A 13,038-nucleotide genomic window follows, 5' to 3' on the forward strand; every position below is an offset into this window, starting at 1 on the left:
GTGCAGCGCCCAAACAATAAACATTTTTGCACATGTGAAGGATTTTACATGGATATTAGAACATGAGTGAAGTATAAAGCCATGTTTAGGCTGCATAATGAATAATAGTTATGCAAACAAATGTTACAAATATGGCAAAAATGGAAACATTTGGATTCTTGTGGTATGAGATAGGCGCGTGAGCCCAATGCCGTTTCAGTTTTGCTTGACATTTGTATGCTGTTTATAATGAATGCCACTATAGCCTAATTTGTGTTTTATTTTACAGTTAAAAATATAATTTTATAACTACTTATTTTTCATTCTTGTTCTGTTCTGAATACCGTTAAATTTAAAATATTTGTTGTAGAGTGAGGGGAACTAAATAGGCTGTTTATATTTACCAGTATTTTAATATATATATATAAATTACATATATTAATGTAGCCTAATTGTTTGCAATTACAAGGTTAACGGGTGTTTTTGGAGTAAGATCAATTTCTCTTTAGCGAGATTACTTCCTCTTTTTGGCCGGGTTTCGTTTCTCCGTGTCGTAAACTCTTGGTGCGAGGCTTTTAAACCTGGGTGTTTTTAGGGGCGTGATATTCAAATGACGATTGTTTTCTGGCGCCACATTTATCAACATGCGATCATTCGTAAGATGAGATTGGCGGCATACGAATGTTTCATGAATCACACGTGAACTCGGTCGTAACTTGATTTGTGCGCACAGATCTGCGCTCGTTTCTACATTAGATTGATAAATGAGGCCCATTGTGCCAGGTGTGACATCACTGACACCATTTTTGTGCTGCGTGACAATGACAAACACAAAAAAATTTGATTTGAAAGTTCCAGAACAAAGGAAAGACAGACTACTTTTATGATACTGTTATGGTGCGTTTTTGAGCTTGGTGGCATAAACTAACCATTTCCTTGTATGGAAAATGGAGGCTTCTACCTTAGAACTCATTTTGTGTTTCACAAAAGAAAGAAAATTATGCAGGGCTGAACATTTTGAGGATCAGTAAATGATGACAATTTTTTTTTATGTACCAACAAACCCTGGCACATCATCTTGACAGGAAACTCTTTCAACCCCTCCATCCCTTTCTGTCTGGCCTTTATCTCTGTCTTTCTCGCTCACATTTACTTTCTCCCTCACTCCTTGCGTCAATACAGACCCTCCCTCTCCCCCTATTCTCTCTCTCTTTCTCTCCCTCGTACATACATACTCGCACACACATACTGCTTCCTTTCACTCTCACTCTGACAGTCTTCAGTTCAACATGTTGCCTGAGCGATGCTGTGCACCACAGTGGAAGACATCCTGCTGGTTTACTAGCCACGCAACACAGCCCGAGCATCAGTGCTCCATTTGAAGGACCTGTGTGAACAGGAGCACGACCCTCACAAACCCCAGTCACAGCCCAACAGAGAGGAACACAACGCGAGCTCCATGTGGAGGGAGGCCATGCGTAAGAGGAGCTACTTGCTGGAGAGGGGCTCCCGGACAGGAGGAGATGTAATAGGAGGAGGAGGTGTGCGTGGCCGAAGACCGAGGTCCCTAGACTGGCTGTATGATTCGTACTATCGTATGAGCCAGCAGCACCCACTCATTGTTTTTCTGCTCCTCATTGTGATGGGTGCCTGTCTGGCTCTGTTGGCTGTTTTCTTCGCCTCTGGGCTGGTGAGTGTTTGGAAACTGGGGGAAGTTAACTGGGGAAAAAGCAGAAAGAGAGTGTTTGGGTTCGTTGAAGGAGAAAGCACTGTTGCTACTTTACTGAGCAAGTTACACAGTCAAATGTAAAACTTATATTGCACTTATTTCTTTAAGGGTTTCTAAAACAAACCCTCTACAAGGCCACACCTGTATTTTTTTCATGCACTATATGTATCAGAAAATGAACTTCAAGTGCCCCAAAACAACATACTTTAGAGGAAGTTCCAGCCAGTCGTTTTTGTGCTGATTGCAGCAACCATGTGTCTCTGTTTACCTAATGCAGTATATAATCACTCTCTTCAAAGCATAATTTCTATGATTCATGTAAAAGTGATGAAGAAGCAGCAGGGAATAATCAATGCATGGAAGGAAAGGGAATACATTTGGAAAATGAACAGACATAGTCATTGGTAACTAAGCATAACAGATTAAGTATAGTCATGGTCAAAAGTTTTGGCAGTGACATCAATTTTATATTTTGCAAAGTTTGCTGCTTCAGTATTTGTAGATTATTTTTCCACATGTTTCTATGGTGTACTGAAAAACAATGATAAGCATATCATAAGTTTTAAAGGCTTTTATTGGCAAAAAAACATGAGTCAATATTTACAGTGTTGACCCTTGTTCCTCATAACCTCTGCAATTCACTCTGGCATGTTGGATATTAGCTTCTGGGCCAAATCCTGACTGATGGCAATCCATTCTTGCCTTATTAGTTCTCGGAGTTGATCATAATTTGTGGGCTTCTGCTTGTCCACTCGCCTTTTGAGGACTGACCACAGGTTCTCTGTGGGACTGAGATCCGGGGAGTTGCCTGGCCATGGATCCAAAATTTCAATGTAATGAGCTTCAAGCCACTTCTTTATCACTCTTGCTTTGTGACATGGTGCTCCATCATGTTGAAAATGCACGGACCATCACCAAATTGCTCATGGATTGCTGGAAGAAGTCACTTTTGCAGGACGTTTTGATACCATTCTTTATTCCTGGCAGTGTTTTTGGGCAGAACACCACACATGGATGGTCTCAGGATGCTTCACTGTTGGCACAGCACAGGACTCATGGAAGCGTTCACCTTTTCTTTTCCGAACAGTCAATTTTCCAGATGTCCCAAACAGTCGGAGGGGAGCTTCATCAGAGAAAATAACTTTGCACCAGTCTTCTGCTGTCCAATCCTTGTACTTCCTGCAGAATTTCAGTCTGTTCTTGACGTTTTTCTTGGAGAGAAGTGGCTTCTTTGCTGCCCTTCTTGACACCAGGCCTTTGTCCAAAAGTCTTGGCCTCACTGTGCGTGTCGATGCTCTCACACCAACCTGCTGCTATTGTCCTGAGCAAGCTCTGCATTGGTGATGACACATTTCCGTAGCTGACTTTTCAGGTGGAGATGGTCCTGGCACTTGCTGGACACTCTGGGACGTCCTGAAGACTTCTTCACTGCAGTCGAACCTCTCTCCTTGAAGATGATTCGGTAAATGGTTCTTTCAGGTGCAATATTCTTTGTAGCAATTTCCTTGCATGTGAGGCCATTTTGATGCAAAGCGATGATGGCTGCATGTGTTTCTTTGGAGGTAACCACTGCTAACAAGAACACAATGACTGGAAGCTCTTCTTCACTCCTTTTATAGCAATCAGTCTGCTCTTTTTACCTAATTAGTATGATAGTGATTAACCTGACTAGTACTCATTCACACTTTCAAATGTGCTGCTGATATGATTAGTCAATTAATGTTAGCTGGTCATTTTGTGTCAGGATCAAAAAAAGTATTTTTTTTGGCCAATGAAGCTTTTAGCAGTTATTTAAAATGCATCTGATCACTCTACACAATAATATAGAAACAATGTGAACCCCTGCAGTTTAAGCAGCAAACTTTGCAAAACACAAAATTTATGTCACTGCCAAAACCTTTGGCCATGACTTTAGAAACTATTAACCTGCCAACAGTAAAGTTACTTTCGTTTTTTGACTCCTATTCAATTTATCTCAGCTGGAGCAAAATGGAAATCCTTATGGATTCAAGCCATTGTTAAATAAGATTGTGATATAATAAGATTACCCATTAGCTGCGGAATTGCTATTATATGCAAAACAAAAGGGAAAAAAATAAATCTAATAAACTATGTAAATTTAAGTATAGAGCATAGTGCTAGATTCTTTTGATGCTAGTTATTTTATTTTATGTATGTATGCATGTATGTGTCAATTTTTTGGGTTTTGTGCTGATACCTCATAATAGCAACACTTATTCAAGAGCTTGAAATTCTACAAGATTCTATATATGCCATTTGTAGATGAAGCTTAAAGGGATTGTGGAATTAAGGAGAAATATAAGCTGTAGTCTTGTCAGGATGTCTGAATCAGGGTTTTGTACACATATTGCTGGCTCTCATGCTGAGACAGTTTACACAGGTTTTCCCAGAAGTTGAGGTATTTCCATCATCATTTGCATAAAAAGCAGAAGTCACATTGACAGGATACATTAGTAGGTTGCTGCTATGCTGTCTGAAATTTGTTTGCGTTTCTCCTCAGATTTTGACATGTCATGTTTAAGAATATCTGGAATATACAGGAAAATGTAAGTGGTATATATTTCACCCGTTTAAATCAGCTCTAATGTATTAGGGAGATCAGGGAGTGAATAAGTAAGCGACATTTCACAGTATGACATCAACCCCTGTTTAGAGACACACTCTCAATGCGTGCAGTACTTTCTTTCTTGTCTTTTGACTGCCTGACCTAAATCTCACATCACAGTGGCTGTTGAGCCTGCCTTGGGTTGCCGCAATGCTCTCTGTGACTCCCATGGTTGCACACATCACATTGATTGTGAACAAAGCCTTGGAGCACGACTGCACTCTCATGGCATTTTTTGTTTATGATCGTACTCTGAATCCCTGACGATTTGCTCCCCCTATGACCTGTTTCACTCAACCTTTCACATCCTATAAGTGGCCGCAGGACTAATGTTCCCCCTGCATGCTTTGTGGAATTTAGTAGAAGAATGTGCTTGTGGGTTTTGCCAGTTGCAAGCTTGTTCTGAGTGCTCTATGACAAAATAGATAGAACAGTGCTACCGTAACGTCTTGATGTTGTAATAGTGACCCTACATCCATCTTGATAGAATTTCCCTGCAATTTTTATTAGGGTTTCCATTTCTAATGTGTTTCTGAAAGCTAGACAGCATCAATTATGAATGAGTCTTCGGTAGTTTTCCCATGCGATTTGCGATTTGTGGTTTTGTGTGTTCTGGCAATGAATTCTTCAAAATATGAATTTGGCAGCAACAGTGGGGATTACAGAAAAGAGAAGCAAATGTTATGGCTGTGACAGCCAGATGAGATGCCATCAAAATCACACCACGTCACTGTGGTGTGACACCATGACTTTTAACAACGCATTTTGTAGCACTTTTTAGAGGAGTGTGGATAGAGAGGTGACAGCAATGGTTTAGTGTTGCTCTTACATGAGAAAATGATTCCACAAAATGTTGCTGATAATCAGGCTGTCTTGCTGTCTTACTTTGTGGCTGTAATTATAGTGCTATGGGGTGACAAGGATTTTCACAGACATCCTGGGCTCTTTAAACTGAAACCATAAGAGGTACCTGAATCCGTTTAGACGTCCCTGTTTGGAGTCTCATGTGAATTGTGGGCTCAATTTGAGAATGTTGAGTTACAGTTTGGTGCACTATAGTCGATAGATCTGTTCAAAAACCTGAGCTTTCTATAGAGAGAGCATTTGAATGGCATCACACACTTGATCTACATACAAAGTTTGTTCCAAAAGGTAGGCAACTTAATTATATTGCCACCTAAGATACCCTGTTTTAGTTAAATTGCAAGATAGCATGTATTGTTCACTAAGAAGACAATTCCAGAATGCAGCAAGGTAGTGAAATAAATAAATAAAAATTAAAAAATTCTAAGATAACCAACTAAAGGTACAACAATAAATTGATACTGCATTTCATAACGAAAAATCGCTAAAATAAAATTACAGTTGTAAAATAACTGGACAAACCATTCTTTCAGATTATGGAAAATAAGTGAACAATGCAACCATAACTAATCTATGTAATTTTCTTAATGGAAAAGTCAATGGAGTTGCATTGCTGGTCTTACTATTTGGATTTCTATATCGATGCAAATATTACATAACAAAAAAAACAAAAACAAACAAACAAAAAAAAAAATATATAAATATAAATAAATAAATAAATAAATATATGTGTGTGTGTGTCCTTCATATACACACTTTAAAAAGAAATCCAGGGGCTCTATTACCCAACTTAAACAAATGCATGGCTGTAAGTTAAAATTTCTAATTTATTGGTTAAATTAAACCTTTTAAGTTAAAAACATTATTTTGATGATGATTACATCAACTTAATATTGTGTGTAATTTATTGGTAGTAAATTATGTGGTAAATTGTCTTGATAACGTTGACATTTAATAGGGTTTCTGTTATGTTGAAGTTGAAGAGTAATGGCCTTGGTTAGGTTGTTGGTGGCTACACTCTAAAAAAAAAAGGTTCTTCAGCGGTTCTTTGGAGTGTTTAAGGTGCTATATAGCACCACTACCGTATAAAGAACCTGTTAAGCCCCTGTATGGTTCTTCAGCGGTTCTTTGGAGTCGATGAGGTGCTATATAGCACCACTACCGTAAAACCTGTAAGCCCCTGTATAGTTCTTTAAAGGTTCTCTTAGTCTCTTAGTTTAGTTGGGAAAAGGGTTAAAACAACATTAAAATACAGTCTATTTCTTGAAGAAATTTTTTTTTTTTGCCTCCACAAGGAAATATTTCAGGGCTCCCACATGAGACCTTTGACCTCAGAAAAAAAGGACCTCTCCACAAACAGCAACACCAACTTCACACATTACTAACCAGTTAGACTTTATTTCTGGAGTATCTAAAACGGAAGTTCTTTATTGAGAATTAAGTTAAAGAAATTAAATAATTTCTCTTCAACTTACCGTTTTGGTGAATAGTGTTTGCTTTAGTTGCTTCTTGACCCTTGACTTTAATTTGAAGTTAAAATAAGTTCATCTTTGGCTGTTGCAATAGTGTTTATAAAACACATATGTAATGGTAAGGAACTTATGGTAAAATAATTTAATGCGTATGCATCTCTGGTTGCATTTTATCAAAATCTGTTGTTTTATTATGAGTTTCATATTATTGCAGTTCTATGATACTACGTGACAATGTGAGAAAATTGTATAAACCACTTTTAGAATTATGAGTTATAAAGAGGTTTCAATTCGGTCACTCATAGACATGAAGAATCAGCATGTGAATCTCAGCAATGGTGACAACATTTTCTGATAATTTTGATATGATTTTTGAGCATCACAAAACAGGGCAGTAAAAAGTCAAAAAAAAAAAGCAAATAGTAAGAATAAAAGAAAATACTAAGACAATGCAGCTGCATAATTTATTTATGTTGCAATGCATGCTGGGAGCCATGGATGAGTTATGATTGGTGCACCATTGTTGAGAAAAAGTGCTATATGGCACCTCTTATGGTTCTACATGGCACCATTTGACAAATGTGCTATATAGCACCTGTAAAAATAGGTGCTAAATAGCACTAAAAGTGGTTCCCCTATGATTACAAGCTAAAGAACCGCTTTTAGTGCTATATAGCACAATTTTTTTAGAGTGTACTGTAAGGGATGTTTCTGTTCTATGTCGTAGTTTTCAGTTAGTTTTCTATGTTTCAGTCAGTTACTGTGGTTACTCATTGTTTGATTAATGATTAATGTTTTTGTTTCTAGTGTCTTGAGTTCTGTTAATAAATCTAAAAACGTCTATAGTTCTTAGATCCTGCACTCATCTTACTTTTCATTGGCTGTGACAGCTACATGAAGGTACAGTGGGTACGGAAAGTATTCAGACCCCCTTAAATTTTTCACTCTTTGTTATATTGCAGCCATTTGCTAAAATCATTTAAGTTAATTTTTTTTCCTCATTAATGTACACACAGCACCCCATATTGACAGAAAAACACAGAATTGTTGACATTTTTGCAGATTTATTAAAAAAGAAAAACTGAAATAACACATGGTCCTAAGTATTCAGACCCTTTGCTCAGTATTTAGTAGAAGCACCCTTTTGATCGAATACAGCCATGAGTCTTTTTGGGAAAGAGGCAACAAGTTTTTCAGGTCTGAATACTTAGGACCATGTGATATTTTTCTTTTTTATAAATCTGCAAAAATGTCAACAATTCTGTGTTTTTCTGTCAATATGGGGTGCTGTGTGTACATTAATGAGGAAAAAACATTTACTTAAATGATTTTAGCAAATGGCTGCAATATAACAAAGAGTGAAAAATTTAAGGGGGTCTGAATACTTTCCGTACCCACTGTATACCTGTATATAATGAGCATAAGATTTGGCCAGTGCCAGTGACAAGTATCTTTCTTGTTAATTAAATTTACATGCTAAATAAATTATATTTAGCATGTGCTATGCTAGCTGTTCATTTAAACTTAGATATAGGGACGCCACTCAAATATGATGACATTTGATAATTTCATTAAAAGTTGTCATAACTCAAAAAGATTGATGGCAGAGCAGTTACTGTAGAGGTCATGGGATGGCAACTTACTGAACCAAATAAATGCTTTTAGCTGTAGTTCTGTTCTAGGTGCTATATAACTATCTAAAACTTAATCAAAGCTACTGTGAATTCAGTGAACAGAGTGTAAGGATGTACAGTCATGGCCAAAAGTTTTGGCAGTGACATAAATTTTGTGTTTTGCAAAGTTTGCTGCTTAAGCTGTTATGATTGTTTCTAGATTATTGTTTAGAGTGATCAGATGCATTTTAAATAATGCATTGGCCAAAAAATTATATTTTTTACAAAAAACAAAACAAATGTCACTGTTTTTTAATACTGACACAAAATGACCAGCTAACATTAACTGACTAATCAAATCAGCAGCACATGTGAAAGTGTGAATGAGTACTAGTCAGGTGAAATCACTATCATACTAAAGAGATTGTAAGAGCAGACTGATTGCTATAAAAGGAGGGAAGAAGCGCTTCCAATCAGTGGCTGCGTCCGAAATGGCATACTTCCCTACTATATAGTAGGCAAAATGCAGTAGGCGAACAAATAAGTATGTCCGAAACCTCAGTATTCATTAAAGAGTAGGTGAAAATTGCACTAATTCTCACGAGATTCGGACGTATGTATACTTAAGTTGCGCCGAATATGCCTACTTACCTACTATATAGTAGGAGAAAACCGTACGTTTAGAGATGAGTATGTCGGAAACCTCAGTATTCATAAAAGAGTAGATGGGAAATCCCCGGATGTCCTACTGCTTCAGCCCAGATTCTGAAGTGTTCATCGATGGACACTTTTCAATCCCAGAAGCCCACGCGAGCGGATACATCATCATCGAACAGGGCGGAGAACAGCGACGAGGGTATCAAATGTGAGTATTAGAAATCAAAAACACGGTTCCTTGTGTTAAAATCACATTTGTTGAACTACTGTAAAGTAAACTGATGAATTGCTGAAGGTTTAAAGACACTAGTCAGTGTAGCATATTTGTGATTTTGCTGTTTTTATTACGTTTTATTACTTATAGCGAACAGGGGAGCTCCAGTAAGCACATGCACATCTCCAAAGTGGATTTACATAAACCATATACATCTTAAAGACGATTACTAAATGTCTATTTAACATGAGACAGGAAAATATTCTAAACGAATTGTAGATGAGCACATCACAACATGAAACCGACATCTGAGTGAGTGATGTATGCTATTATGTAGAATTCACTGTTGTCAACACTGCTTTGGATGAATGTAAGTAATGTAAATAAACAAATCTACATCTACAAGTTATTTATTTTATTTGTACATTAGTACTGTTGATAAATTGTGAAGCACTTGATAAAAAGCGAGTTAACACAACATTTAAATGTAGTATTGAGCACATAAATCAGAGGAAAAGGCTTTGAATGAGCACGCTACAGAAATTAATAAAACATCTTTTAAAATTTTAAGTTGTAGTTTATTTTAATTGTTGTAATTTAGTTATTACAGTTATTACAGAACTTTTCTGATTCTTGATTTCTGTGCATTTGCTGCAGTGCTCTTGTGGTGGAGCAGGACCTGCAAGGAAAGGTGATTTAAATTTTTTTTTAATTTGTGAAAAAAAGGAAAAACCTGAAACAAAACTATGAAGTAAGATCATTTTGTTACTTCTAATACAGAAATCAAATGACATTGTGCTATTAAACTGACTGCTTTTGTATTATGTTTGTGCATTTTTGCAGGATCTGAAATGTCCACAGACTGGTGTGAGCAGTGTAACACCAAGTTGAAATGTTAAACAGCCCAGATGAGAAACTGTGTGGGGCTAATAATGCACGGGAGACGAGAGGATGGCGTATTTTCCCGAGTTTAATAAAACACCTCAAGCACCGACACACTCGTCCACATACATGGGGGAACGAGTGAGGAAAAGAAAGTACACAAGCATCCAACTCAGGTCACAAACAGAAAATAATAAAATAAAATAAAGCTGTCGGTAGAGCAAGTTATCTCTTCACCTTTTCAACTCGTACAGACACGCTTTTTTACATGCGCAGATTTCAATCTGCCAAACTACCGTAAATTCTCTAGTGGCCGTTACAGAGTCCCCCCTGGAACAAATTGGCTGTCCTCAGCCAACAGCACTGTGAAAATACAGGATATAAACAACTCCATACATGAATAGTTGTAAATACTCTCCTCAAAAAGAAAACCAGTGGTACATGATGAGAAATACCAACATACATGACAGTTTTTAACTCACCAAACCACTTTGGCCTAGAATACATAAAGAAAATGTTACAAGCAAACAGAAAAGAAAACACATAGGCATTTCAAAAACCCATGGCAAAATACATTTTACAGGATAGATTTTGCTTTTATAAGAACAAATCACAACAGTGTTGGTTAACCTAAAAACAGTCAACAAAAACAATAACGGTACGATATATTGTTATAACATTATGGAGACTCAGAGAAATATGTACACCCCACACTCCATTAACAGACTCATTTTAAATCCAACCAGTCTGTGTGGAATGGATTGGTCCACTTATTGGTCGCCCAACCTGAGGTAATCCTGGGTGCAAGTCTAGGTCGCAGGTTATACCTTTGATCAACGCAATCACCATGACGCTCTGTCAAATCAGAGAGAATGGCAGGATCACCACACTCACTCGCACCCTCATCAGTGACATCACCAAATAAATCAGACAAAGAAACTCTGGCATCAGATTCCAAGAGATCACTGACATTATCAGTTGGACAGTCACTGGACGGCTCACCAGGACTTGTATGACAGGAGCTTTCGCCACGCAACAAAGTATCGTCCTCCTCAAATTCCGGAGGTGGATTCACAGGCACCCTTTTTGATACATTGGCCTGGGATGAGTCAGGTGAGTGAGGCTCAATTACTGTCTCGGGGGGGGATTGCCTCTCTGAAAAGTCCTCCTCCCCCTGAAGTTTCCCAACCTGGGCCTAACTGAAGCACCCAAGCCTGCAACCGTTGTTTGAGACCTGTTACTTGGGACTTCAGAACCCGATGTCTCTGTAATCTGTACAGTTTGACTGCTTTGCTGCTTACAGTTTGGGCAGTTACGGGAAGTAAACCCGTACACTTAAGTTCAAACACTTAAAACAATGAAGTTCTCTTATGACCGGAACTGACTGTGGAACCTCGGGCACATATTGACCACATGGACCCAAGACTGCATGCAGCTCATGCGCACGCAAGGGAAGGTCCATCACAGACGTCACCGCCGTGCCATAGAGTGCTACCCTGTATTTTTCGACAGCGTGCTTGCATATTAGCTCAATTTGTTCTGGCTGAGGAGGCGGACTTCTCAATTTTCGAAATTCACTCAGCATATGGGCGACAAACGTAGGTAAAGGTTAGTTCGGCATCTGAACCCTGTCTAGGATACCCCTCATAATGCGCTCCTGATTGTCAGATGGCAGAAAAACCTTCCTAAATAGGTCACAAAACTGGGCCCATGTGGAAACATGGGAGCTCAAGACATTAAACCACTTCTTCGGCTCCTTGGACAGAAAACGCGGGAGCTCCAGTAACATCTGGGAATCAGTAAGATCCAGTGAAGTCCTGTATATATCGACAGACTGAAGCCAGTCGTCTGGACCCACCTTTCCTTCACCACCAAAAATTAAAGGTTCAAGACGTGATTGATGGAGGACAGAGGCCAAGACCCTAGACGTAGCTGACAAGTCAGCCGAGGCTGTTTGAGCCACCACAGGCCCACTTACATGAGGCATATTAGCAGAAACTGACCTTGAAACGCCTAGTGGAGGTTGCCCTCGAACAAACGGTGTAGAAGCGGCCAAGGGGTTAGACTGTGGTCGTGGCTCAATAGGAACCGTACCATCATCAGGACTCATACAATCAATCATACTCTTTTGCAGGTCCAGCGAGTCACGGAGACACCGCTGCAATACAGCAACCTCATCCCGCAGGAGCTGCACCTGAGACCGTATGCCTCCATCCCCACTTTGGGATGTACCCTGTCTTGGCAAATAGTCAGAACATGTCAGTAAGTCAAACAGTTCACGATTTGTGGCCATCTTATACACCCTGTAATATAATAGCACATTTCAGAAATATCAAAAGAAAAGTAAAACAAAATATTACATGCAGCTGCACACAATTTACAAGGGATTAACTACAAAATAAGAATAATAAACAGTACAATGAACCTGCTTGTTCCCTTTAGAAATATGCGTGCTTTCGTGCAGCCTGTATGCTAAAGCACAATAAACAATTTACCTCAGAGAATGTGCACAAAAACAAATGCAACCTGAAATAAAGTCTTTTTTTTTTTTTCAGTCTTCCAGAATCAGTGTTCCTTGTTGCAGGTGTCAGGCCACGTGAAGTGAGTGAAAAACGTGACTGCAACAAGTAATATATTATATCGTTACTTCAAAAATGTCCAATCCGGCAAAAACCAAAATAAATATCCGTTTGTCCTCCAAAGCGAAAAAAACAATGTCAAATCTCCCAAGTGTCCCTTTCTTCTTTATGTTTTTTCAGTCAAAGTTTCGTAGCTACAGAATAACGAACCGTCTCTCCCATGGAAAGAAAAACAAAAATCTGCTTGACTAGATGAAACAACACAAAATCCACCTTCACTCTGTTGTCCTTGCACCTCCAATCGATCCCGAACGAGTCTTAAAAGAACAGCAGAAAATCCGCGGAACGCCATCACGCGTCCTTTTTTTTTTTTTTTTTCCTTCCCGGAATCCGCGCGGGCTACCCTCTAACCTGCCCGCGGTC

At 38.7% G+C, this 13,038-nt stretch overlaps 1 protein-coding gene across 1 annotated transcript in view; it reads left to right on the forward strand.

The window, feature by feature from the left end:
• Positions 1-1,259: 1,259 nt before the first annotated feature.
• The window catches only part of LOC107574671 (adenylate cyclase type 2-like), a gene marked incomplete at its 3' end in the record, with an annotated part of 53,445 nt that continues 41,666 nt past the window's right edge, over positions 1,260-13,038 (forward strand). Inside the window, exon 1 of the mRNA XM_016261108.1 lies at positions 1,260-1,669. Coding sequence (XP_016116594.1) covers positions 1,439-1,669 — 231 coding nt within the window. The remainder of the gene's footprint in view (positions 1,670-13,038) is intronic.

Source organism: Sinocyclocheilus grahami, unplaced genomic scaffold (genome assembly GCF_001515645.1).
Source record: "Sinocyclocheilus grahami isolate Dianchi unplaced genomic scaffold, SAMN03320097.WGS_v1.1 scaffold2304.1, whole genome shotgun sequence".
Lineage (NCBI taxonomy): Eukaryota > Metazoa > Chordata > Actinopteri > Cypriniformes > Cyprinidae > Sinocyclocheilus > Sinocyclocheilus grahami.